The following is a 24627-nucleotide window of genomic DNA, read 5'->3' as shown; positions in this document are numbered from 1 at the left end:
TCCCGCTGACTTTCCCATCACTGCAGGCAGTACCACCATCCTTCCTGTCTCAAAATCCCAGTAACCTTGGCCTTATCCTCAATTCACCTCTCTCACGCAACTTGTACATATTTACTGTTCTATTTATTTTGTTAACGATGCGCATTTAGCTTTAATTCTATTTGTTCTGACGACTTGACACCCGTCTACATGTTTTGTTTTGTTGTCTGTCTCCCCCTTCTAGACTGTGAGCCTGTTGTTGGGTAGGGACTGGCTCTATATCGCCGACTTGTACTTCCCAAGCGCTTAGTACAGTAAGTGCTCAATAAATACAATTGAATGAATGACGTTCTGGCCCTTACCATCGGCTCGGCTTCATGGTCCTGCAGCAGGCTGGCCCCCTCCTCTGGACCCCCCTCAGAGCCCGCCTGCTCCCATCTCCGGGGGTTCCAGTCTCGCTCCACGCTCAGTTGGTCCAGCTTCGCTTCCAACAGGCCCCGATCGCCTTCCTCTTCCTCGTAGGAGGGTTGGGGGGACCTGCAGGGAGCAGGGGGAAGGTGAAGGGAGGAACATGGAAGGATGAGGCGGGGAGCAGAGTGGGGAGCAGAGGGAAGGCGAGAGGGGAGCAGGAGGAGGATGGGGAAAGTGAGGCGGGCAGGGAAGGGTTGGGGGAGCAGGGTAGCGAAGGGGAGAGGGGGCCAGGGGGACGGTAAAGGGAAGAGGGAGGGTTTTTAAGTGGTCAGAAGAGGAGGAGGAGGAAGAGAGCAGGAAGAGGAGGAAGAGAGGAGGAGGAAGAGGAAGAGAGGAGGAGGACGAGAGGAGGAGGAAGGAAGAGTGGAGAGGAGGAGGAAGAAGTGGAGGAGGAGAAGGAGAGGAGGAGAAGGAGAGGAGGAGAAGGAGAGGAGGAGAAGGTGGAGAGGAGGAGGAAGAAAAGGAGGGACAGGAAGAAAGAGGAGGAGGAGGAGGGAGTGGAGGAGAAAGAAAGGAAAGGAGGAGGAGAGGAGGAGGAGAAAGAGGAGAAGGAAAGGAGGAAGAGAGGAGAAGGAGAAGATGAGGAGAGGAGGACAGATAATAATAATAGTAATAGTAGTAGTAGTAGTAATAACAATAATGGCATTTATTAAGCACTTACTATGTGCAAACCACTGTTCTAAGCACTGGGGAGGTTACAAGGTGATCAGGTTGTCCTACAGAGGGCTCACAGTCATAATCCCCATTTTACAGATGAGGTAACTGAGGCACAGAGAAGTTAAGTGACTTGCCCAAAGTCACCCAGCTGACAATTGGCAGAGCCGGGATTTGAACCCATGACCTCTGACTCCAAAGCCCGGGCTCTTTTCACTGAGCCGCACTGCTTCTCTTAAGCAGTAAGCCTAAGTAATAATAATAATGGCGTTTGTTAAGCGCTTACTACGTGCCAAGCACTGTTCTAAGCGCTGGGGGAGATACATGGTAATCAGGTTATCCCCCGTGGGGCTCACAGGCTTCATCCCCATTTTACAGATGAGGGGACTGAGGCACAGAGAAGTTGAGTGTCTTGCCCAAGGTCACACAGCAGACAAGTGGCGGAGCCAGGGTTAGACCTACATCCTCTGACTCCTAAACCCTTGTTCTTGCCACCAGGCCATGCTGCTTCTCACGTGAGGGTCCGGCTAAGCCCCCCGCTTGACTCCACTCCCGGCTGCCCTGCCATCCACCAGACGCTGTCTCGACCAAGAACAAGGACCAGCAGGCAGGGGGAATAACGATAATCATCATCATCATCATCATCATCTTCATCACAACACTGGTGGTGCAGAGAAGCAGCGTGGCTCAGCGGAAAGAGCCCGGGCTTTGGAGTCAGAGGTCATGGGGCCAATTGTCAGCTGGGTGACTTCGGGCAAGTCGCTTCACTTCTCTGGGCCTCAGTTACCTCATCTGTAAAATGGGGATGAAGACTGGGAGCCCCACGTGGGACAACCTGATCGCCTTGTAACCTCCCCAGTGATTAGAACATAGTAAGTGCTTAATAAATGCCATTATTATTATTATTATCTGTTGAGCGTCTCACCTCGGGACCCCATCGTGGTGGGACTTGGGAGGCGAGGCTCCCCAGCCGTCCTCCTCCGCGGGGCCGGGGCCGGCCTGGAGGCCGTCGGGGCCGCCTTCGGGCGCGGTCCGTCTCTGCTTCCGCAGCTCCAGCTTCTGGGTCCAGTCGCCAAAGCCTTCGTCCTCCTCCACCTCCGGTGGCCCCGCGGGCTTCAGGCTGCGGGCAGTGGGACCCAAGCATAGCTAGGCACCGTCGCCCACGGTGACGGCCGCCCACTGCGGGCAGGGCACCGTGCTGGGTGCCTATTGAGTGCCGAACATGCGTCTGTTTAATGTATATCATACTCTCCCTAGCACTCTGCCCGTTGTCGGGTAGGGATTGTCTCTATCTGTTGCTGAATTGTACTTTCCAAGCGCTTAGTATTGAGCACACAGTAAGCGCTCAATAAATACAACTGAATGAATGAATGGTAAGCGCTCAATAAATACGAGTTAATAATAATGATGGTATTTGTTAAGTGCTCACTATATGCCAGGCACTGTACTAGGCTCTGAATCATCGTCAATCATCAATCGTATTTATTGAGCGCTTACTGTGTGCAGAGCACTGTACTAAGCGCTTGGGAAGTACAAGTTGGCAACATATAGAGACAGTCCCTACCCAACAGTGGGCTCACAGTCTAAAAGGGGGAGACAGAGAACAAAACCAAACATACTAACAAAATAAAATAAATAGGATAGATATGTACAAGTAAAATAAATAATAGAGTAACAAATATGTACAAACATATATACATATATACAGGATGAATGAATGATGTGTGTCTGAGTGTGTGTCTCTGAGTGTGTGTGTCTGTGTGAGAATGTGTGTGGGGTTATGTGTACGGTTCTGTCTCAGAAAACCTTCTCCCTCCGGGACCCCCAGGGCCCTGCAGCCCCCCTACATCCCCTTCCCCATGCACTTGAGCCCATTATTGGGTAGGGACCGTCTCTATTTGTTGCCAACTTGTACTTCCCAAGCGCTTAGTCCAGTGCTCTGCACACAGTAAGCACTCAATAAATATTATTGAATGAATGAATGAATGCACATATGTGCACAGTCGCCCCGCTCCCCCCGGTCCCATCGCCCCCTTCTTGTCTGCTGTGTGACCTGAGCAAGTCACTTAACTTCTCTGTGCCTCAGTTCCCTCATCTGTAAAATGGGAATTAAGACTGTGAGCCCCGAGTGGGACAGGGACTGTGTCCAATCCATTTGTCTTGTATCCACCCCAGCACTTAATACAGTGCCTGGCACATAGTAAGCGCATAACAAATACCATAATAATGTGAGAAGCAGCATGGCTCTGTGGAAAGAGCCCGGGCTTGGGAGCCAGAGGAAGTGGCTCTGCCACTTGTCTCCTGTGTGACCTTGGGCAAGCCACTTAACTTCTCTGTGCCTCAGTGTCCTCATCTGTAAAGTGGGGATGAAGACCGTGAGCCCCACGTGGGACAACCTGATTACCTTGTATCTCCCCCAGTACTTAGAACAGTGCTTGGCACATAGAAAGCGCTTAATAAACACCATCATTAATATCCTCTACACTCCAACCCCTACACTCCACCAAGACTGCCATTTCAAAGGTCACCAACGACTTCCTTCTTGCAAAATCCAATGGCTCCTACTCTATCCTAATCTTCCTTGAACTTTCAACTGTCTTCAACACTGTGGACCAACCCCTTCTCCTCAACACTTTAACCAACCTTGGCTTCATGGACTCTGTCCTCTCCTGGTTCTCCTCTTATCTCTCCAGCTGTTTATTCTCAGTCTCCTTTGTGGGCTCCTCCTCCCCCTCCCATCCCCTTACTGTAGGGGCTCCTCAAGGGTCATTTCTTGGTCCCCTTCTGTTCTCCACCTACACTCACTCCCTTGGCGAACTCATTCGCTCCCAGGGCTTCAATTATCAAATCTAAGCAGATGACACCCAAATCTACATCTCCACCCCTGTTCTCTCTCCCTCCCTCCAGGCTCGTATCTCCTCCTGCCTTCAGGACATTTCCATCTGAATGTCCACCCACCACCTAAAGCTCAAAGTGTCTAAGACTGAGCTCCTTATCTTCCCTCCCAAACCCTGTCCTCTCCCTGACTTTCCCATCACTGTGGACAGCACTACCACCTTTTCCGTCTCACAAGCCCACAACCTTGGTGTGATCCTTGACTCCGCTCTCTCGTTCACCCCACACATCCAATCCGTTACCAAAACCTGCCGGTCTCACCTTCGCAACATCGCCAAGATCTGCCCTTTCCTCTCCATCCAAAATGCTGCCTTGTTGGTTCAATCTTTCATCCTATCCTGACTGGATTACTGCATCGGCCTCCTTTCTGATCTCATTCAGTCATTCATTCAATTGTATTTATTGAGCATTTACTGTGTGCAAAGCACTGTACTAAGCACTTGGGAAGTACAAATCGGCAACATACAGAGACGGTCCCTACCCAACAACGGGCTCACAGTCTAGAAGGGGGAGACAGACAACAAAACAAATCAAGTAGACAGGTATCAATACCATCAGAATAAATAGAATTATAGCTCCTCCTGTCTCTCCCCACTTCAGTCTATTCTTCACTCTGCTGCCTGGATTATCTTTGTACAGAAACGTTCTGGGCATGTCACTCCCTTTCTCAAAAATCTCCAGTGGTTGCCTATCAACCTTCGCATGAAGCAAAAACACCTCATTATCGGCTTCGAAGCTGTCCATCACCTCTCCCCCTCCTACCTCACCTCCCTTCTCTCCTTCTTCATCCCAGCCCACACACTCCGCTCCTCTGCCGTCACTAACCTCCTCCCTGGGCCTCGTTCTCGCCTGTTCCACCGTCATCCCCGGCCCACGTCCTCCCCCTGGCCTGGAATGCCCTCCCTCCACACATCCTCCAAGCTAGCTCTCTTCCTCCCTTCAAAGCCCTACTGAGAGCTCACCTCCTCCAGGAGGCCTTCCCAGACTGAGCCCCCCTTTTTCCTCTCCTCCTCCTCCCCTCTCCATCGCCCCCCTCCCTCCCTCTGCCCTAACCTCTTCCCCTCCCCACAGCACTTGTGTATATCTGTACCTATTTATTACTCTATTTTATTAATGATGTGTATATAGCTATAATTCCATTTATCTACTCTGATGGTATTGACACCTGTCTACGTGTTTTGTTCTGTTGTCTGTCTCCCCCTTCTAGACGGTGAGCCCGTTGTTGGGTAGGACCGTCTCTATATGTTGCTGATTCGTACTTCCCAAGCGCTTAGTACAGTGCTCTGCACACAGTAAGCACTCAATAGATACGATTCAATGAATGAAGGAATGAATCCAACGCTTAAAACAGTGCTTGGCACGTGGGGAAGCAGCGTGGCTCAGTGGAAAGAGCACGGGCTTTGGAGTCAGAGGTCAGGGGTTCAAACCCCGGCTCCGCTAATTGTCAGCTGTGTGACTTTGGGCAAGTCACTTCACTTCTCTGGGCCTCAGTTACCTCATCTGTAAAATGGGGACTAAGGCTGTGAGCCCCCCGTGGGACAACCTGATCACTCTGTAACCTCCCCAGCGCTTAGAACGGTGCTTTGCACATAGTAAACGCTTAATAAATGCCATCATTATTATTATTACTGGAAGCACTTAACAAATACTATCATTATTATCCAGCGCTTAGAACATGCTTGGCACATAGGAAGCGCTTAACAAACACCATCACTATTATCCAGCGCTTAGAACAGTGCTTGGCACAGAGGAAGCGCTTAACAAATACCATCACTATTATCCAGCGCTTAGAACAGTGCTTGGCACAGAGGAAGCGCTTAACAAATACCATCACTATTATCCAGCGCTTAGAACAGTGCTTGGCACATAGGAAGCGCTTAACAAATACCATCACTATTATCCAGCGCTTAGAACAGTGCTTGGCACATAGGAAGCGCTTAACAAATACCATCACTATTATCCAGCGCTTAGAACAGTGCTGGGCACAGAGGAAGCGCTTAACAAATACCATCGCTATTATCCAGCGCTTAGAATAGTGCTGGGCACATAGGAAGTGCTTAACAAATACCATCACTATTATCCAGTGCTTAGAACAGTGCTTGGCACAGAGGAAGTGCTTAACAAATACCATCACTATTATCCAGCGCTTAGAACAGTGCTTGGCACAGAGGAAGCGCTTACCAAATACCATCACTATTATCCAGCGCTTAGAACAGTGCTTGGCACAGAGGAAGTGCTTAACAAATACCATCACTATTATCCAGCGCTTAGAACAGTGCTTGGCACAGAGGAAGCGCTTAATACCATCACTATTATCCAGTGCTTAGAACAGTGCTTGGCACAGAGGAAGCGCTTAACAAATACCATCACTATTATCCAGTGCTTAGAATAGTGCTTGGCACAGAGGAAGCGCTTAACAAATACCATCACTATTATCCAGCGCTTAGAACAGTGCTTGGCACATAGGAAGCGCTTAACAAATACCATCGCTATTATCCAGCGCTTAGAATAGTGCTGGGCACATAGGAAGTGCTTAACAAATACCATCACTATTATCCAGTGCTTGGAACAGTGCTTGGCACAGAGGAAGTGCTTAACAAATACCATCACTATTATCCAGCGCTTAGAACAGTGCTTGGCACAGAGGAAGCGCTTACCAAATACCATCACTATTATCCAGCGCTTAGAACAGTGCTTGGCACAGAGGAAGTGCTTAACAAATACCATCATTATTATCCAGCGCTTAGAACAGTGCTTGGCACAGAGGAAGCGCTTAACAAATACCATCACTATTATCCAGTGCTTAGAACAGTGCTTGGCACAGAGGAAGCGCTTAATACCATCACTATTATCCAGTGCTTAAAACAGTGCTTGGCACAGAGGAAGCGCTTAACAAATACCATCACTATTATCCAGTGCTTAGAATAGTGCTTGGCACAGAGGAAGCGCTTAACAAATACCATCACTATTATCCAGCGCTTAGAACAGTGCTTGGCACATAGGAAGCGCTTAACAAATACCATCGCTATTATCCAGCGCTTAGAATAGTGCTGGGCACATAGGAAGTGCTTAACAAATACCATCACTATTATCCAGTGCTTAGAACAGTGCTTGGCACAGAGGAAGTGCTTAACAAATACCATCACTATTATCCAGCGCTTAGAACAGTGCTTGGCACAGAGGAAGCGCTTACCAAATACCATCACTATTATCCAGTGCTTAAAACAGTGCTTGGCACATAGGAAGCGCTTAACAAATACCATCACTATTATCCAGCGCTTAGAACAGTGCTTGGCACAGAGGAAGTGCTTAACAAATACCGTCACTATTATCCAGTGCTTAGAACAGTGCTTGGCACATAGGAAGCGCTTAACAAATACCATCACTATTATCCAGCGCTTAGAACAGTGCTGGGCACAGAGGAAGCGCTTAACAAATACCATCACTATTATCCAGCGCTTAGAACAGTGCTGGGCACAGAGGAAGCGCTTAACAAATACCATCACTATTATCCAGCTCTTAGAACAGTGCTTGGCACAGAGGAAGCGCTTAATACCATCACTATTATCCAGTGCTTAGAACAGTGCTTGGCACAGAGGAAGCGCTTAACAAATACCATTATTATTATTCTCGTTATTATTATTATTATTATTGTTATTGTTATTATTATCTTACAGCTCCTCCCGCTCGTGGGCTCCGGATTCTCCATCCTCCTCCTCCTCTACCTCCTCCTCTCCCCCTGCAGGCTCGGGGTGGCCGCTAGGGGCGCCCGTCCGGCGGCCGCCGCCGCCCGTGGCGCGGAGCTGTTCCTGGAGTTCGCCGCTAGGGGCGCCCGTCCCGCCGTCGCTCGCGTCCCGAAGCTGTTCCTCGGACCCGCCGCTGGAGGCGCCCGCCCCGCCGTCGCCCGCGGCCGGCAGCCGTTCCTCGGGCCCGCCGCCAGGGGCGCCCGCGCCGTCGTCGCCCATGGCCCGGAGCTGCTCCTCTCGCCGCCGCCGCCGCCGCTCCCGAGCCGCCTCCTCCTCATCCTCCACGCTCCACTGGTTGGTCAGCCTAAGGCACAGGGAGGGACATTCAGCATAACGCCACCAGGGGGAGCCCCGACACGCCCTCAGCCACTCACTCACTCAGTCTGTCAGTCAGTCATTCATTCATTCAGCCAGTCTGTCAGTCATTCAGTTAGTCTGTCAGTCAGCCATTCATTCATTCATTCAGCCAGTCTGTCAGTCATTCAGTTAGTCTGTCAGTCAGCCATTCATTCATTCATTCGTTCATTCATTCAGCCAGTCTGTCAGTCATTCAGTTAGTCTGTCAGTCAGCCATTCATTCATTCATTCAGCCAGTCTGTCAGTCATTCAGTTAGTCTGTCAGTCAGCCATTCATTCATTCATTCGTTCATTCATTCAGCCAGTCTGTCAGTCATTCAGTTAGTCTGTCAGTCAGCCATTCATTCATTCATTCAGCCAGTCTGTCAGTCAACAGTCTGTCCGTCAGCCATTCATTCATTCATTCATTCAGCCAGTCTGTCAGTCGTTCAGTTAGTCTCAGTCAGCCATTCATTCATTCATTCAGCCAGTCTGTCAGTCATTCAGTTAGTCTGTCAGTCAGCCATTCATTCAGTCGTTCATTCATTCAGCCAGTCTGTCAGTCATTCAGTCAGTCAGCCATTCATTCATTTGTTCATTCATTCAGCCAGTCTGTCAGTCATTCAGTTAGTCTGTCAGTCAGCCATTCATTCATTCATTCATTCAGCCAGTCTGTCAGTCATTCAGTTAGTCTGTCAGTCAGCCATGCATTCATTTGTTCATTCATTCAGCCAGTCTGTCAGTCATTCAGTTAGTCTGTCAGTCAGCCATTCATTCATTCATTCATTCAGCCAGTCTGTCAGTCATTCAGTTAGTCTGTCATTCATTCATTCATTCATTCATTCAGCCAGTCTGACAGTCATTCAGTTAGTCTGTCAGTCAGCCATTCATTCATTCATTCAGCCAGTCTGTCAGTCATTCAGTTAGTCTGTCAGTCAGCCATTCATTCAGCCAGTCTGTCAGTCTTTAAGTTAGTCATTCATTCATTCATTCAGCCATTCTGTGAGTCAGTCAGTCATTCAGTCAGCCTTTCAGTCAGTCAATCAATCAGTCAGTCATTCGGTTAGTCTGCCAGTCAGTCAGTCATTCAGTCGGTCAGTCACTGTCATTCATTCAGTCAGTGTCAGCCTTTTATCTATTCTATTTATTTTATTTTGTTAGTATGTTTGTTTTTTTTCTCTGTCTTTCCCCTTTTAGACTGTGAGCCCACTGTTGGGTAGGGACCGTCTCTATATGTTGCCAACTTGTACTTCCCAAGCTCTTAGTACAGTGCTCTGCACACAGTAAGCGCTCAATAAATACGATTGATTGATTCAATCAGTGTCAGTCAGTCATTCAGTCAGCCAGTCAGCCAGTCATTCCGTCAGTCTGTCTCTCATTCATTCATTCATACAGTCATTCATTCAGTCAGTCAGGCATTCAATCGTATTTATTGAGCGCTTACTGTGTGCAGAGCACTGTACTAAGCGCTTGGGAAGTACAAGTCGGCAACATACAGAGACGGTCCCTACCCAACAACAGGCTCACAGTCTAGAATCATTGTCAGTCATTCAGTCAGTCATTCAGACAGTCATTCAGCCTTTCAGTCAGTCATTCATTCATACAGTCATTCATTCAGTCAGTCAGTCATTCAGTCAGTCATTCAGACAGTCAGCCTTTCAGTCATTCATTCAGTCAGTCGTTCAGTCAATCATTCAGTTAGTCTGTCAGTGATTGTCAGTCAGTCAATCAGTTATTCAGTCAGTCATTCATTCAGTCGTATTTATTGAGCACTTACTGTGTGCAGAGCACTAAGCGCTTGGGAAGTACAAGTTGGCAACATATATAGACGGTCCCTACCCAACAGAGGGCTCACAGTCATTGTCAGTCAGTCAGTCAGTCATTCAGTCAGTCAGTCAGTCAGTCAGTTAGTCTGTCAGCCATTCATTCAGTCAGTCATTCAGTCAGTCAGTCATTCAGTCAGTCAGCCTTTCAGTCATTCAGACAGTCAGTCAGTCAGTCAGTTATTCAGTCAATCAGTTATTCAGTCGGTCATTCATTCATTCAGTCAGTCAGTCATTGTATTTATTGAGCTCTCACTGTATTCATTCATTCACTCATTCAATTGTATTTATTGGGCGCTTACTGAATGCAGAGCACTGTAGAAAGCGCTTGGAATTCATTCACTCATTCAATCGTATTTATTGAGCACTTACTGTGCACTGAGCACTGTACTAAGCGCTTGGAAATCATTCACTCATTCACTTGTATTTATTGAGCACTTACTGTGTGCAGAACACTGTAGTAAGCACTTGGAAACTACAGAGAAGCAGTGTGGCTTAGTGGAAGGAGCCCAGGTATGGAAGTCAGAGGTTGTGGGTTCTAATCCCGGCTCCACCGCTTGTCAGCTGTGTGACTTTGGGCAAGTCATTTCTCTTCTCTGTGTCTCAGTTACCTCATCTGTAAAATGGGGATTAAGACTGGGAGCCCCATGTGGGACAACCTGATGACCTTGTGTCTACCCCAGCACTTTAGAACAGTGCTCAGCACCTAGTAAGCACTTAACAAATACCATCGTTATTATTATTATTATTACAATTCAGCAACAGAGACAATCCCTACCCAACAACGGGCTCACAGTCCGTTCACCGAGAAGGGAAGAGGTAACAGAGGCCCAGAGAAGTGAAGTCACTTGCCCAAAGTCACACAGCTGACAAGTGGCAGAGCTGGGATTAGAACCCATGACCTCTTACTCCCAAGCCCGGGCTCTTTCCACTAAGGCACGCAGCTTCTGTATGCAGAGCACTGTGCTAAACGCTTGGAAGTGTACCGTTCAACAAGAAACAGCCACATTCCCTGCCCACAGTGACCTTACAGTCTGAAGAGCGGGGGACAGTCTGTATGCAGAGCACTGTACTAAACGCTTGGAAGTGTACCGTTCAACAAGAAACAGCCACATTCCCTGCCCACAATGACCTTACAGTCTGAAGAGCGGGGGACAGTCTGTATGCAGAGCACTGTACTAAACGTTTGGAAGAGTACCGTTCAACAAGAAACAGCCACATTCCCTGCCCACAGTGACCTTACAGTCTGAAGAGCGGGGGACAGTCATTGTCTGTCGGCGGTTCCAGGCCAGAGGCGGGATGTGGGCAAGGGGTTGGCGGTGAGACAGGCAAGACGGAGGCACAGTGAGAAAGTTAGCACTAGAGGAGCAAAGTGCTCCTGTGTGACCCCAGGCAGGACGCTGCCCCTCTCTGGGCCAGCTCACTGAGTCCCTGCTGTACGCCTCCCCCCATCCGAGGGGCATGGGGGAGGTAGGAGGGGTCACAGGAACCGAGCCAGCAGGTGAGGAGCAGGTAATAATAATAATAATTATGGTACTTGTTAAGCGCTTACTATGTGCCAAGCGCTGTTCTAAGCACTGAGAACTGTTCTAAACGTCCCGTGTCCTCTCTGTGCACTGGAGTGCAGACACCGCGTGGAAGGAGTGTGGCCTCGTGGAAAGAGCACAACACTGGGAGTCAAAGGACATGGGTTAATAATAATAACAGCACTTAGAACAGTGCGTGGCACATAATAAGCACTTAACAAATGCCATTATTAATAATATAATAATAATAATAATAATGGCATTTATTAAGCGCTTACTATGTGCAAAGCACTGTTCTAAGCACTGGGGAGGATACAAGGTGATCAGGTTGTCCCACAGGGGGCTCACAGTCTTAATCCCCATTTTACAGATGAGGTAACTGAGGCCCAGAGAATCATCATCATCAATCATATTTATTGAGCGCTTACTGTGTGCAGAGCACTGTACTAAGCACTTGGGAAGTACAAGTTGGCAATATAGAGAGACGGTCCCTACCCAACAGTGGGCTCACAGTCTAGAAGGGGGAGACAGGGAACAAAACCAAACACATTAACAAAATAAAATAAATAGAATAGATATGTACAAGTAAAATAAATAGAGTAATAAATATGTACAAACATATATACATATATGTATGTACACACACACTATATTCAGAAGTTAAGTGACTCACCCAAAGTCACACCGCTGACAATTGATGGAGCCGGGATTTGAACCCATGACCTCTGACTCCAAAGCCCAGGCTCTTTCCACTGAGCCATGCTGCTTCTCTATTATTATTATTAATAATTATGGTATTTGTTAAGCATTATGTGCCAAGCACTGTTCTAAGCACTGAGGTTGTCCCCCGTGGGGCTCACAATCTTCATCCCCATTTTCCAGATGAGGGAACTGAGGCCCAGAGAAGTGAAGTGACCTGCCCAATGTCACACAGCAGGCAAGCGGAGGAGCCGGGATTAGAACCCATGACCTTCTGGACTCCCAGGCCAGTGTTCTAGCCACTACGCCATGCTGCTCATTCTAATCCCAGCTCTGCCACTTGTCTGCTGTGTGACCTTGGGCCAGTCACTTCACTTCTCTGGGCCTCAGTTCCCTCATCTGTAAAATGGGGATGAAGAATGTGAGCCCCACATGGGACAGGGACTGTGTTCATCCACCTTGATTTGCTTGTATAATAATGATGGCATTTGTTAAGCGCATACTATGTGCAAAGCACTGTTCTAAGCTCTATGTGGATGTGTATGCAGCTGTGCATCTGTGTGTCTCTGTGTGTGAATATGTAGTTGTGTATGTGTGAATTGTATGTGGGGTTGTGTGTATAGTTGTGGGTCTGTAAGTGTGTCTGTGTGCACGTGTGTGGTTGTGTGTGTAGTTGCGTGTGTGTGAATTGTGTGTGAGGTTGGGTGCAGTTGTGGGTCTGAGTGTGTCTCCGTATGTGAATGTGTGTGTTTGTGGGTAGTTATATGTGTGTGTCTGTGAATTGCGTGTGGGGCTGTGTGTGCAGGTGTGGGGCTGTGACTGTGTCTTTGTGTGTGAGTGCGTGTAAGTTTGTATGTGCCCGTGTGTCTTTGTGTATGAATGTGTGCAAGTTTGTGTGTCCCTGTGTGTGTGAGATTGCATATGCAGCTGTGTGTTTGTCTCCGTGCGAATGTGTGGGAGGTTGTGTGTGTGTCTGCGTGTATGTCCATAAATGAAGTCATTCAATAGTCTGGAATCTCCCCCGTCCTTTCCCTGCCCTAGCAGGCGGGGAGGGAGAGAGGGAGGGAAGGGGATGGATGGCCCCAGAGGGTCCTGGGGGGCGGCCTGGGCTGCTGACGGGGCCAGGCCCTTGGGGGCCCCTCCCCCGGACCCCCCGGACCCTGGTCCCCCCCTTGTCCTTACTGGGGGTGACCAGGACCCCCTCCCTCCCTCCCTCACACCCCCTCCCCATGACCTCATCGCCTCACTATTTCCATCTCTGATCCATCCCTGGACCAGCTGGATGCAGGGGGAGGCCCCTCCCCTCCTCCCCTCCCCTCCTCCCCTCCCCCGCAGCATCCTTGTAGGCCATTTGGGGGGGGCTCCCCCTGGACCTGGGGGGACGGGGGTGGGGGGCTGTCTGTTCTTTCTGTCTCCGTCAGCTCTCTCTCTTACTCTGTCTCTTTCTCTTCCTCTGTTGCTCTCTGCTTTCTCTGTCTCCCTACCCTGTCTCTGCCTGCTTTCTCTCTCTGTCTCTGGCTGTTCTGTCTCTCTGTCTCTGTACCCTCTCCCTGCCTGTTTTCTCTGTCTCTCTACCCTGTCCCTGGCTGCTTTCTCTGTCTCTCTTTGCTCTGAATCTGCCTTTCTCTCTCTATCTGCTTTCTCTCTCTACCACGTCTCTGACTGCTTTCTCTGTTTCTCTGTCTCTCTACCCTGTCTCTGGCTATTCTGTCTCTGCCTGTTTTCTCTGTCTCTCTGTCTCTATACCCTCTCTCTGCCAGTTTTCTCTGTCTCTCTACCCTGTCCCTGGCTGCTTTCTCTGTCTCTCTTGCTCTGAATCTGCCTGCTTTCTCTCTCTACCATGTCTCTGACTGCTTTCTCTGTTTCTCTGTCTCTCTACCCTCTCTCTGCCTGCTTTCTCTGTCTCTCTACCAGTGTGGCTCTCTACCCTGTCTCTGGCTGCTTTCTCTGTCTCTCTTGCTCTGAATCTGCCTGCTTTCTCTCTCTGTCTCTGGCTGCTTTCTCTGTCTCTCTACCACATCTCTGACTGCTTTCTCTGTTTCTCTGTCTCTCTACCAGCGTGGCTCTCTACCCTGCCTCTGGCTGCTTTCTCTGCTCTGAATCTGCCTGCTTTCTCTTTCTGTCTCTGCCTGCTTTCTCTGTCTCTCTACCATGTCTCTGACTGCTTTCTCTGTTTCTCTGTCTCACTACCCTGTCTCTGGCTGCTCTCTCTGTCTCTCTGCTCTGAATCTGCCTGCTTTCTCTCTCTGTCTCTGCCTGCTTTCTCTGTCTCTCTACCGTGTCTCTGACTGCTTTCATTCAGTTGTATTTATCGAGCACTTACTGTGTGCAGAGCACTGTACTTTCTGTTTCTCTGTCTCTCTATCCTGTCTCTGCCTGCTTTCTCTGTCTCTCTGTCTCTCTACCAGCGTGGCTTTCTACCCTGTCTCTGGCTGCTCTCTCTGTCTCTCTTGCTCTGAATCTGCCTGCTCTCTCTCTCTCTGTCTCTGACGGCTTTCTCTGTCTCTCTACCCTGTCTCTGACTGCTTTCTCTGTTTCTCTGTCTCTCTACCAGCATGGCTCTCTACCCTGTCTCTGGCTGCTTTCTCTGTCTCTCGCTCTGATTCTGCCTGCTTTCTCTCTCTGTCTCTGCCTGCTTTCTCTGACTCTCTACCGTGTCTCTGACTACTTTCATTCAATTGTATTTATCGAGCGCTTACTGTGTGCAGAGCACTGTACTTTCTGTTTCTCTGTCTCTCGACCCTGTCTCTGCCTGCTTTCTCTGTCTCTCTGCTTTGAATCTGCCTGCTTTCTCTCTCTGCCTGCTTTCTCTGCCTCTCTACCGTGTCTCTGACTGCTTTCATTCAATTGCATTTATCGAGCGCTTACTGTGTGCGGAGCACTGTACTTTCTGTTTGTCTCTCTACCCTGTTTCTGCCTGCTTTCTCTGTCTCTCTGCTTTGAATCTGCCTGCTTTCTCTCTCTGTCTGCTTTCTTTGTCTCTCTACCGTGTCTCTGACTGCTTTCATTCAATTGTATTTATCGAGCGCTTACTGTGTGCAGAGCACTGTACTTTCTGTTTCTCTGTCTCTCTACCCTGTCTCTGGCTGCTTTCTCTGTCTCTCTGCTCTGAATCTGCCTGCTTTCTCTCTCTGTCTCTGTCTGCTTTCTCTGTCTCTTTGCCGTGTCTCTGACTGCTTTCATTCAATTGTATTTATCGAGCGCTTACTGTGTGCAGAGCACTGTACTTTCTGTTTCTCTGTCTCTCTACCAGCGTGGCTCAGTGGAAAGAGCCCGGGCTTGGGAGTCGGGTCATGGGTTTGAATCCCAGCTCCACCACATATCTGCTGTGTGACCTTGGGCAAGTCACTTAACTTCTCTGAGCCTCAGTTACCTCATCTGTAAAATGGGGATTAAGACTGTGAGCCCCACGTGGGACAACCTGATCACCTTGTATCCCCGCCCAGCACTTAGAACAGTGCTTTGCACATAGTAAGCGCTTAATGAATGCCACTATTATTATTATTCTCTGTCTCCGTCTCTCTACCGTCTCTGCCTGCTTGCTCTGTCTCTCTGCTCTGAACCTGTCTGCTTTCTTTCTCTGTCTCTGCTTTCACTAGCTACAGTGTCTCTGACTGCTTTCTGTTTCTCTGTCTCTCTACCCTGTCTCTGCCTGCTTTCTCTTTCTCTCTGAGTACAGTGCTCTGCACACAGTAAGCGCTCAATAAATACGATTGAATGAATGAATGAATGTCTGCTCTGTCTCTGGCTGCTCTGTCTCTGGCTGCTTTCTCAGTCTCTCTGCTCTGAATCTGCTTTCTCTCTCTCTTTGTCTCTCTACCGTGTCTCTGCTTTCTTTGTCTCTCTGTCACTGTCTGCTCTGTCTGTCTGCTTTCTCTGTCTCTCTGTTGCTGTCTCTGTCTCTCTGCTGTCTCTGCTTTCTCTCTGTCTGCTTTCTCTGTCTCTCTACCGTGTCTCTGACTGCTTTCTTTGTCTCTCTGTCACTGTGGGCTTTCTCCATCTCTCTGTTGCTGTCTCTGTCTCTCTGTTCTGTCTCTCTGCTGTCTCTGTCTGTCTGCTTTCTCTGTCTCTCTACCATGTCTGTATGTTTTCTTTGTCTCTCTGTCACTGCCTGCCCCGTCTGCTGTCTCTGTCTGCTTTCTCTGTCTCTCTACCATGTCTCTGTTTTCTTTGTCTCTCTGCCACTGTCTGCCCTGTCTGCTGTCTCTGTCTGCTTTCTCCGTCTCTCTGTCGCTCTCTGTTCTGTCTGCCTTCTCTGTTTCCGCCTCTCTGCTCTGTCTGCTTTCTCTGTCTCTCTACCATCTCTCTGTCTGTTTTCTTTGTCTCTCTGTCACTGTCTGCTTTCTTGTCTCTGCTTTCTCTATCTCTGCCTCTGTCCCTCTATCCTGTCTCTGTCGGCTTTGTCGCTGTCTGCTGTCTCTGTCTGCTTTCTTGATCTCTGTCTCTGCTCTGCTTTCTCTCTTTGTCTCTCTGCTCAGTCTCCCTCTCCTTTCTCTGTCTCTTTCCTCTATCTCTCTTTCTCAGTCTACTCTCTCCAGGTTTTGTCTCCCATCCCCACCCCCACATCCTCTCCGGATCCCCAGGGCTGGAATCATTCCTAGGAGCTGGGGCCCCAGGACAGGAAAAGGCTGTGAGCCTGGGTTCTCCAGAGCTTTGAGCAGGGAGAGGGGGAAGGGAGGGGGGAGAAGGGCATCTTGTCCATCCCCCTGCCTCTGGACAGGGCCACATCAATCATGTCCCTATTGGCCAACAAACTCTACCACTCCTGGTTGCTGCTCTCTATAGTCTGATAACTCTCACCACAGGATAGGTCTTCCTTAAATCTACCATGAACCCAGCCCACTGCATGTTAAGCCCATTTATTAATAATAATAATAATAATAATAGTAGCATTTGTTAAGTGCTTACTACATGCCAGGCATTGTACTAAGTGCTCGTGTGGATATAAGCAAATCGAGTTGGACACAGTCCCTGTCCCACATGAGGCTCACAGTTTCAATCCCCATTTTCCAGCTCCGCCAATTGTCAGCTGTATGACTTTGGGCAAGTCACAATAATAATAATAATAATGGCATTTATTAAGCGCTTACTATGTGCAAAGCACTGTTCTAAGCGCTGGGGAGGTTCCAAGGTGATCAGGTTGTCCCACGAGGGGGCTCACAGTGTTCACCCCCATTTTACAGATGAGGGAACTGAGGCCCAGAGACGTGAAGTGACAATAATAATAATAATGATGGCATTTATTAAGTGCTTACTATGCGCAAAGCACTGTTCTAAGCACTGGGGTAGATACAAGGTAATCAAGTTGTCCCATGGGGGGGCTCACAGACTTAATCCCCATTTTCCAGATGAGGTAACTGAAGCACAGAGAAGTTAAGTGACTTGCCCACAGTCACACAGCTGGCAATTGGTGGAGCCGGGATTTGAACCCACAACCTCTGACTCCCAAGCCCGGGGGAGTAATCCAGTCAGCATGGTGGGGAAGAGGAAGGGAGGAGCAGTGCTGCCTAGTGGATAGAGCATGGACCTGGGAGTTAGAAGGACCCGATTTCTAATCCTGGCTCTGCCACTTGTCCACTGTGTGACCTTGGGCAAGTCATTTCAATTCTCTAGGCCTCAGTGACCTCATAATAATAATAATGATGGCATTTATTAAGTGCTTACTATGTGCAAAGCACTGTTCTAAGCGCTGGGGAGGTTACAAGGTGATGAGGTTGTCCCACTTGGGGCTCACAGTCTTAATCCCCATTTTACAGATGAGGGAACTGAGGCCCAGGGAAGTTAAGTGACTTGCCCAAAAGTCACACAGCTGACAATTGGCAGAGCTGGGATTTGAACCCATGACCTCTGACTCCAAAGCCCGTGCTCTTTCCACTGAGCCACACTGCTTCTCTCTGTGCCAGGCACTGTACTGAGCACTGGGGTGGACACAGCAAATCGGGTTTGACATGGTCCCCGTCCCACGTGGGGCTCACAGTCTCCATCCCCACCTTCCAGATGAGGTGACTGAGGCTCAGAGAAGTGAAATGACTTGCCCGAGGCCACCCAGCAGACAAGCGGCAGAGCCGGAATTAGAACCCATGACCTTCTGACTCCTAGGCCCGGGCTCTACCTAGTAGGACATGCTGTGTCTGCTTTACCCGCCAATCCTGGGCCGCGGGGGTGACTCCGTGCCCGAGCTCTGATCCCCAGCCCCGGAGACCCCAAGAGATCAGCATCATCATCAATCGTATTTATTGAGCGCTTACTGTGTGCATAGCACTGTACTAAGCGCTTGGGAAGTACAAGTTGGCAACATATACAGTCCCTACGCAACAGTGGGCTCACAGTCTGAAAGGGGGAGACAGAGAACAAAACCAAACATACTAACAAAATAAAATAAATAGAATAGATATGTACAAGTAAAATAAATAAATAAATAGAGTAATAAATATGTACAAGCATATATACATATATACAGGTGCTGTGGGGAAGGGAAGGAGGTAAGATGGGGGGATGGAGAGGGGGACGAGAGGGGGACGTCCCCCTCTCCATCCAAGAGATGCCAGGCAGGCTCTCGTGGTGGGAAGGAGAAGCAGCATGGCTCAGTGGAAAGTCAGAGGTCATGGGTTCAAATCCCGGCTCCACCAATTGTCAGCTGTGTGACTTGGGCAAGTCACTTAACTTCTCTGTGCCTCAGTTACCTCATCTGTAAAACGGGGATTAAGACTGTGAGCCCCATGTGGGACAACCTGATCACCTTGTATCCTCCCCAGCGCTTAATAAATGCCGTTAAAAAAAAAGAAAGTGATGGATCAGGCCAAGCCCCACTGTGGATCCTGAGCCAGAATCCACTGCCAAACCAATCTGCCCAGAAAAGGGGGTGGCCGAAGAGTTGGACCAAAAGGAAAGGGCCAAAGAGAGGATTCAGTGTCACCACCCCCATCCCCTCCCCCTGTGAAAGGTCCCACAACCCCTGGGAGAAGCCGACAGACCGGTGGGTCTGGAGTCTTATCTGTCCGTCTGCAGAGGCAACGAGGATCTGGATTGTGTCTCCTGTCTCCCGCCAAAAGCCCCCAGCCTCCTGCCTCTGAGCCAAAGAGTCAGTCTTCCCCCGGGAACTGGTGGGGGCAGGGGGGTCTCCCTTCTAGACCATAAGTTCTTCTCTAGACTGTAAGCTCGTTGTGGGCAGGGAATGTCACAGTTTTTTGTTGTGTTGCACTTTCCCAAGTGCTCTGAACACAGTAAATGCTCAACAAATAGGATTGAAAATGAGATTGAATGAATGAACCGGGGTCCCCACTACATAATAATAATGATGGTGGTATTTGTTAAGCACTTACTGTGTGCCAGGCACTGTTCTAAGCGATGGGGTAGAGACAAAGTTATCAGGTAATCCCACGTGGGGCTCACAGCCTTAATCCCCATTTTACAGATGAGGTAACTGAGGCACAGAGACGTTAAGTGACTTGCCCAAAGTCACCCAGCTGACAAGTGGGGGAGTCGGGATTAGAACCCACAACCTCTGACTCCCAAGGCCACGCTCCTTCCACTGAGCCACGCTGCTTCTCCCTAAACATCAACATTGGGGTCCTTGATCACTGCACAGTCTGCCCAGCCCAGACTCTGGCTCCGATAGCCACACCAGGACACTTCCCAGGAGGACTGTGTGCTGGACATCCTCCTGGACACTGGCTCCATTGTGAGGAACAGACAACACTTTTGATTCTCCCCTCTCCAACCCTAATGTTTCCCCAGTGACCCAGCCCAGACCATCCCGAACCCCTGTTCTCCCCCAGTGACCCAGCACAGATCATCCCACACCCCTGACTCTTCCACAATGACCCAGCATAAAAGTAGCAGTAATCATGGTATTTGTTAAGTGCCTACTATGGGCCAAGCACTGTAATAAGCACTGGGGTGGATACAAGCAAATCAGGTTGGACACAGTCCTTGTCCCATATGGGGCTCCCATTCTCAATCCCCATTTTACAGATGAGGCAACTGAGGCCCAGAAAAGTGAAGTGACTTGCCCAAGGTCACCGATCAGGTAAGTGGCAGAGCCCATATTAGAACCCATGACCTTCTGGCTCCCAGGAACGTGCTCTACTCACTGCACCATGCTGCTTGCCCATGGATCATCCTACACCCCTGACTCTCCCCTCTCCATCCTGACTCTCCCCCAGTGATCCAACACAGACCATCCGACACTCCTGACTCTCCCCTCTCCATCCCTGACTCTCCCCCTGTGACTCAGCAGGGATCATCCCAGAAAGCCAGGGCTGCCCCTTCCCCTCTCCCAGGGGATACCTCATCCCTGAACCCCAGTCCTGGCCCCCTCTGCCTGGCCTGCTCCCTTTGTTCTTCCCCCCTCCCAGCCTCTCAGCACTTATGTCCATATCTCTCTCCTGGATCCTCTCCAAGCTGGCTTCTGCCCCCTACACTCTACTGAAACAGCCCTCTCAAAGGTCACCAATGACCTCCTTCTTGCCAAATCTAATGTTCTCCTACTCCATCCTCAATAAATGGCTCAATAAATGGCTCAATAAATACGATTGAATGAATGAATGAATCCTAACCCTCCTCGACCTCTCAGCTGCCTTTGACACTGTTGACCATCCCCTGTGAGCCCACTGTTGGGTAGGGACTGTCTCTATATGTTGCCAACTTGTACTTCCCAAGCGCTTAGTACAGTGCTCTGCACACAGTAAGCACTCAATAAATACGATTGATTGATTGATTGATTGATTCTCCTCAGTACGTTATCCAACCTTGGCTTCACTGACTCCACCCTCTCCTGGTCCTCCTCTCTGGCCGCTCAATCTCAATCTCCTTCGTGGGCTCCCCGTCTCAGCCCCTAACTGTAGGGGTTCCTCAAGGGTCAGTTCTTGGTCCCCTTCGATCCTCCATCTACACTCACTCCCTTGGAGAGCTCATTCGCTCCCACGGCTTCAACTATCATCTCTGTGCAGATGACAACCACATCTATATCTTCTCCCCTGTTCTCTCTCCCTCCCTCAAGGCTCGCATCTCCTCCTGCCTTCAGGACATCTCTACCTGGACGTCCTCCCACCACTTCAAACTCAACATGTCCCCAAGACAGAGCTCCTTACCTTCCCTCCCAAACCCTGTCCTCTCCCAAACTTTCCCGTCACTGTGGACGGCACAACCACCCTTCCCATCTCACAAGCTTGCAAACTTGGTGTCATCCTCAAGTCCGCTTTCTCATTCAACCCACATATCCAGTCCGTCACCAAATCCTGCCAGTCTCACCTTCACAACATCGCCAAGATCCGCCCGTTCCTCTCCATCCAAACCGCTACCATGCTAGTAAAATCCCTCATCCTATCCCAACTGAAATACTGCATCCATCTCCTTTCTGATCTCCCAACCTCCTGCCTCTCCCCACTTCAGTCCACACTTCACTCTGCTGCCTGGACTATCTTTCTACAGAAACGTTCAAGGCATTCACCCCCTTCCTCCAAAATCTCCAGTGGTTGCTTATCAACCTCCGTATCAAACAAAAACTCCTCACTATTGGCTTCAAAGCTCTCCATCGCCTTGCCTCTTCTTACTTCACCTCCCTTCTCTCCTTCTGCATCCCAGCCTGCACATTCCTCTCTTCCGGTGCCAGAGAAGCAACATGGCTCAGTGGAAAGAGCCCGGGCTTTGGAGTCAGAGGTCATGGGTTCAAATCCCGGCTCTGCCACTTGTCAGCTGTGTGACTTTGGGCAAGTCACTTCACTTCTCTGGGCCTCAGTTACATCATCTGTAAAATGGGGATGAAGATTGTGAGCCCCACATGGGACAACCTGATGACCTTGTATCCCCTCCAGTGCTTGGAACAGTGCTTTGAACATAGTAAGCGCTTAATAAATGCCATCATCATTATTATTATTAACATTATTAACCTTCTCCCTTTGCCTCAATCTCACCTGTCTCGCCACCGACCCCTGGCCCACATCCTACCTCTGGCCTGGAATGCCCTCCCTCCTCAAATCCACCAATCACTCTTCCCTTCTTCAAAGCCCCACTATTAGTGCATCTTCTCCAAGAGGCCTTCCCAGACTAAGCCCCACTTTTCTTCATCTCCCACTCCCTTCCGAGTCACCTTAACTTGCTCCCTTTGCTCTTCCCCCTCCCCACCACCCCACAACACTGATGTCTATAGCTCCATAATTCTATTTATATTGATGCCTGTTTACTTGCATTGATGTCTGTCTCCCCACATTTAGAGTGTGAGCCCATTCTGGGCAGGGACTGTCTCTCTTTACTGCTGTATTGTACTTTCCAAGTGCTTAGTACCATGCTCTGCACACAGGAAACACTCAGTAAATAAAACAGAGAAGCAGCATGCCTTAGTGGAAAGAGCCCGGGGTTGGGAGTCAGAGGTCGTGGGTTCTAGGCAAGTAATTTCACTTCTCTGGGCCTCAGTTCCCTCATCTGTAAAATGGGGATGAAGACTGTGAGCCCCTCGTGGGACAACCTGATTACCTTGTATCTACTCCAGCGCTTAGAACAGTGCTTTGCACATAGTAAGTGCAAAGTAAGTAAGCATAGTATAGTAAGCAACATGGCTCAGTGGAAAGAGCCCGGGCTTTGGAGTCAGAGGTCATGGGTTCAAATCCCGGCTCTGCCACTTGTCAGCTGTGTGACTTTGGGCAAGTCACTTCACTTCTCTGTGCCTCAGTTACCTCATCTGGAAAATGGGGATTAAGATTGTGAGCCCCACGTGGGACAACCTGATTACCTTGTATCTACCCCAGCGCTTAGAACAGTGCTTGGCACATAGTAAGCGCTTAACAAATACCAAAAAAAAATAAATTGAATGAATGAGGAGCCTGAGGCCCTGAAGAGGTGGGCAGAGGAGACCCGAAGCCTGGGGTGTGCCCCCCCACCATGCTCCAATCCTTCCAAACCCCTACCACATTCCTCCCTCCTCCATCTCACTCCTCCCTCCCCCCCACCACTAATTCAATCAATCACTGGTATTTATTGAGTGCTTACTGTGTGCAAAGCACTGTACTAAGCACTTGGGAGAGGACAATACAATAAACAGATACATTCCCTGCCCACAGTGAGCTTACAGCCTAGGGGGGCTTGGAGACAGACAGCTGTACAAATAAATAAAATCACAGATGTGGACATAAAATGTTGTGGGGCTGGGAGGGGGAAAGAACAAAGGAAGCAAGTCAGGAAGTGGGAGATGAGGAAAAGTGGGGCTTAGTCTGGGAAGGCTTCTTGGAGAAGATGGCCTTCAATAAGGCTTTGTAGTTGGAGGGAGTCATTGCCTGTAGGCCCAGCACTTAGAACAGTGCTTTGCACAAAGCAAATATCATCATAGCAAATATTTGCGCTTAACAAATACCATCATTATTATTATTTGAGGGAGGGCGTTCCAGACCAGAGGCAGGATGTGGGCAAGGGGTTGGCAGGGCGATAGATGAGATTAAGGTACAGTGAGAAGCTTGGCATTAGAGGAGTGAAGTTTGCGGGCTGGGCTGGAGTGGGAGAGCAGTGAGGTGAGGTAGGAGGGGGCAAATTGATGGAGGGCTTTAAAGCCGATGTTAAGGAGTTTCTGTTTGACACACAAGTCGATGGACAACCACTGTACACACTCTGTGTTCAATAAATACTATTGATTGGTTGACTGAACTGCATAGCAGGAGCTGAAAAGGTACAGGGAGAGTGTTTTGGTAATAAACTTATTGTAAGGTAGCAAGGTAATAAACATTATTCCCCCTCTAGCCTGTAGGCTCCTTGTAGGCAGGGAATGTGTCGACTTAAATTGTGCTCTCCCAAGCTCAGTAAACAAGTAAATAAATAGTAAATAAATAAGCGCTCAATTAATACGATTGAATGAATAAAGATTGTCTGCCTGCTTGCCCCTTGTGGCAGGAAGCGAATGATCAAAATCACAGGAAGCAGTATGGTCTATTCATTCATTCATTCAATCGTATTTATTGAGCGCTTACTGTGTGCAAAGCACTGTACTAAGCGCTTGAGAAATACAGGTTTGCAACATATAGAGACGGTCCCTGCCCAACAATCAATCAATCCATCAATCAATCGTATTTATTGAGCACTTACTGTGTGCAGATTACTGTACTAAGCGCTTGGGAAGTACAAGTTGGCAACGTATAGAGACAGTCCCTACCCAACAGTGGGCTCACAGTCTAAAAGGGGGGCTCACAGTCTAGAAGGGGGGGGACAGACAACAAAACTAAACATATAAACCAAATAAAATAAATAGAATAAATATGTACAAGTAAAATAAATAAATAAAGAGTAATAAATATTTACAAACATATACACATATATACAGGTCTAGTGGAAAGAGCCTGGGCTTGGGAGTCAGTGGACCTGAGTTCTAATCCCCTAATCTAATCCCCTAATCTAATCTCCCCCTTCTAGACTGTGAGCCCGTTGCTGGGTAGGGACCGTCTCTATATGTTGCCAACTTGCACTTCCCAAGTGCTTAGTACAGTGCTCTGCACACAGTAAGCGCTCAATAAACAC

The 24627-nt window shown here is 49.1% G+C and overlaps 1 protein-coding gene across 3 annotated transcripts in view; it reads right to left on the bottom strand.

The window, feature by feature from the left end:
• The window catches only part of LSP1 (lymphocyte specific protein 1), an 89966-nt gene that overhangs the window by 14059 nt on the left and 51280 nt on the right, over positions 1–24627 (bottom strand). For 2 of the 3 annotated variants that reach the window (XM_038764368.1, XM_038764369.1), the window contains exons 2-4: positions 7675–8049; positions 2030–2224; positions 342–516 (exon numbers count right to left, since the gene is read on the bottom strand). In XM_038764368.1, the coding sequence (XP_038620296.1) occupies positions 342–516; positions 2030–2224; positions 7675–8049 (745 nt within the window). The remainder of the gene's footprint in view (positions 1–341; positions 517–2029; positions 2225–7674; positions 8050–24627) is intronic. The other variant, XM_038764370.1, reaches the window with a different exon arrangement.

This window comes from Tachyglossus aculeatus, chromosome 22, assembly GCF_015852505.1.
Source record: "Tachyglossus aculeatus isolate mTacAcu1 chromosome 22, mTacAcu1.pri, whole genome shotgun sequence".
In the NCBI taxonomy this organism is placed as follows: domain Eukaryota; kingdom Metazoa; phylum Chordata; class Mammalia; order Monotremata; family Tachyglossidae; genus Tachyglossus; species Tachyglossus aculeatus.
Note: the sequence above shows the minus strand (reverse complement) of the source record. Positions and strands in the feature narration are given on the sequence as shown.